This window comes from Solanum stenotomum, chromosome 4 (genome assembly GCF_019186545.1).
Source record: "Solanum stenotomum isolate F172 chromosome 4, ASM1918654v1, whole genome shotgun sequence".
Lineage (NCBI taxonomy): Eukaryota > Viridiplantae > Streptophyta > Magnoliopsida > Solanales > Solanaceae > Solanum > Solanum stenotomum.
Genome location: NC_064285.1, coordinates 3,833,970 through 3,836,675, shown reverse-complemented (window position 1 = coordinate 3,836,675; position 2,706 = coordinate 3,833,970). Strand labels below are relative to the sequence as shown.

At 36.4% G+C, this 2,706-nt stretch overlaps 1 protein-coding gene across 1 annotated transcript in view; it reads right to left on the bottom strand.

Moving 5' to 3' along the window:
• Positions 1 to 517: 517 nt before the first annotated feature.
• LOC125862970 (WD40 repeat-containing protein HOS15-like) overlaps positions 518 to 2,706 on the bottom strand; it is a 24,569-nt gene continuing 22,380 nt past the window's right edge. Inside the window, 4 exon segments of the mRNA XM_049543101.1 lie at positions 518 to 737; positions 978 to 1,052; positions 1,165 to 1,238; positions 1,323 to 1,376. Of these exon segments, the coding sequence (XP_049399058.1) occupies positions 518 to 737; positions 978 to 1,052; positions 1,165 to 1,238; positions 1,323 to 1,376 (423 nt within the window).

Below are 2,706 nucleotides of genomic sequence, written 5' to 3'. Positions count from 1 at the left end.
ATTTTGAGAATTTAGGGGCCAATTTATAGCGATTAAACCATGATTAGCTTGGTGATATGACTTTCGAACAATTTATTTGAACAACCTTTATGAAACCCTCCGTAGGGAGTTTTGGGAGCAACACGTACAGTCTCACAATTTTTAGAGTCCATTTTGGGGTCTTTTTACAGGAATTAGACGATTTTTCAGTTTTTCGTGTGTTAGCCATGAATATTTTGTCATAAAAAATCAGGCCTGATACCAACTTTATTAATAAGTCAGAATATTCTATTTAGACATACAAATTAGGCATCTCCAATTGAAGCATGACTTAGATCGAATGTCTAACTGGAATATTTTGACAAGTTTAAATAGTTAATTATGTATTAAGCCGAAAAAGAACCTCTATATGATTGCTAAAGCAATGAAAGAATGCATGATACAAAACAAAGTCTTACACCATATGTCCAAATAAGCGCATAAATTAACTAAAATGAAAAAAATTCAGTTCCCAAGTCCTTTTAAAGCTACCCAACCTCTACAATCGCATATCAAACACACAGACCTTCTTGTTTGCGAAACAAGCTGCAACCTTGTTGCCTTCCTTGTTCCAACACACTTCAAAAATGCAACCATCGCCATTGTAAGTTTTTACAATCTTGGCCTCCTTCACCGACCATATATTTATGCATTTGTCCAATGATCCACTTGCCATGTATTCACCGTTCGGACTAAATGCAATAGAGTAAACAGGTTCCCTGGATTCAAAATGGAAGAGAAACTACTTAGTAAAAACCAAAAACATTAAACAAGATCGATACAAAGATTTGATGATCTAAAAGAAATATACACACGTATTGATAGTTCAATTGAGTACTAGTAAACAAACCCCATAACACGCCTATCATTGGACAGTTAAATAAGTGTAAATTTATTAAGAGTGCCTTACTATCTCCTGTGTCCGTTCCAAGTATTCATAATGAGGTAACATCAATTACCTGTGACCGTTCAAGCTGTGAAGAAGACGCCCTTGGTCAACATCCCATAGCTTCACGGTAGAGTCAAATGAAGCACTACACAGATAGAAAATAAAACAAAACCAATAAGCTCAAAGAACTAACAACAGGGGAATGTAATATAAAATTGAGAATACAGTAAATATGACCGTAGCAATAGATAGAATACCTTGCCAGCAACAACTGTTGATTCGGATTGCTTGTACCAGCGCCAGTTGGACTCCAATTGATGGTATGTATCTCCTAACAAAAACATATTAGTCAGCAGCTGATGTCTGATTTGATTAAATGAATCAACAAAGAAAAAGAAAGAACAAAAATAGATACTTTGCTATGTTCTCTGAAATCATGCAAGCAGACATCCTGTTTCATGCTCCATATCTGCACAAAAACAATAAATTATTACCAAATCCTCGAGGGCCAGTGGCACACTGCACCACCTCTCTACCTTATCCAATTTAAAAATAGCTTATGTCTGCTGCACAGTTCAAACGTAACATGCACCTAACATTGAGAAGGACAAGATATGAATTACCTTAACTGTGGTATCATCAGAGCATGAAGCCAGCAAGGAACCTGAAGGGTCCCACTTGATACCATTGATTTCATTCTGCAATGGCAAAGTAAACAACCCTTTAAGACTATTCACAACGGATACATCAATGTTCGAATCAAGCATAACATGCTAAGCTTCAGTCCTCACCTGATGTCCTGAGAACGTTTTGACTGGTTTGTTCTCTCCAACCTTACAAACATATATCATGTTATCAGCGGAGCCGGTCGCGAAAGAATTATTGTTTCGCCAAGCAACATCAAGCAATGGACCTACATGGGGTTGCATGAACATAAGCAAAACAAAACAAAACAAAATCTATCCTTGCTCAGATATGAGGTAAAATATAATGAAATGAATAATTGAGACAGAACAAGGGAAACAGAATACCTGAATGAAAATCAAATTGCTGCTTTGATTCTCCAGACTTCACATTCCAAACGACGGCAGTTTTATCAATACTACCGCTAAGGAGATAATCACCTTTCTTGTTCCACTTCAAAGATATGATTGGCTCTTTATGTTTGTTAAGAGTACTAATCAATTCCCCTGTATGAAAAGTCAGTAAGAGAAAACAAGACACGAAAAGTGGTGGCAATTTATACATTCAATCTTCAAAACAAGTTTTTCCTCCATGCTCCTTACCAGATCGTTTCCAGATTCTGGCTCTGCCATCGTAAGAACCAGTTGCAAGCAGGGTACCCTTGCTCTGTACAAGTAAAAGTCATAAATACAAGATCAAATAATAACTAGAAAATTAAATATGTAACCACAAGCAATGCAGTCTAATTTCAGAAAATCCACCAGAAAAGTATAGATCAATGAAAGTCAGCCCAAAACAAGCAGAAGAAAACTCACATTCCAGTCAAGTGATGTAACATCCTTGTTTTCCTCAGTTGCTTGAATTTCCAAATGGTTCAAAACCAAAACATTTGGGATAGTAGAATTACATGGACCATCTCCAATAGTCCAAATTCTAGCAGTAGCGTCTCCAGACCTAACGTGTTATTACACATGATTAGCTATAATAGACATGATTCCTTAGACGAGTCTAAGAAAACAGAAGTATGAATAAGAACATCAGTGATTCATATACGAGAGAAAAAAAAGAAAGAAATGGTACTAATGCTTACCCAGATGCAAGCAGTGACCCTTTTG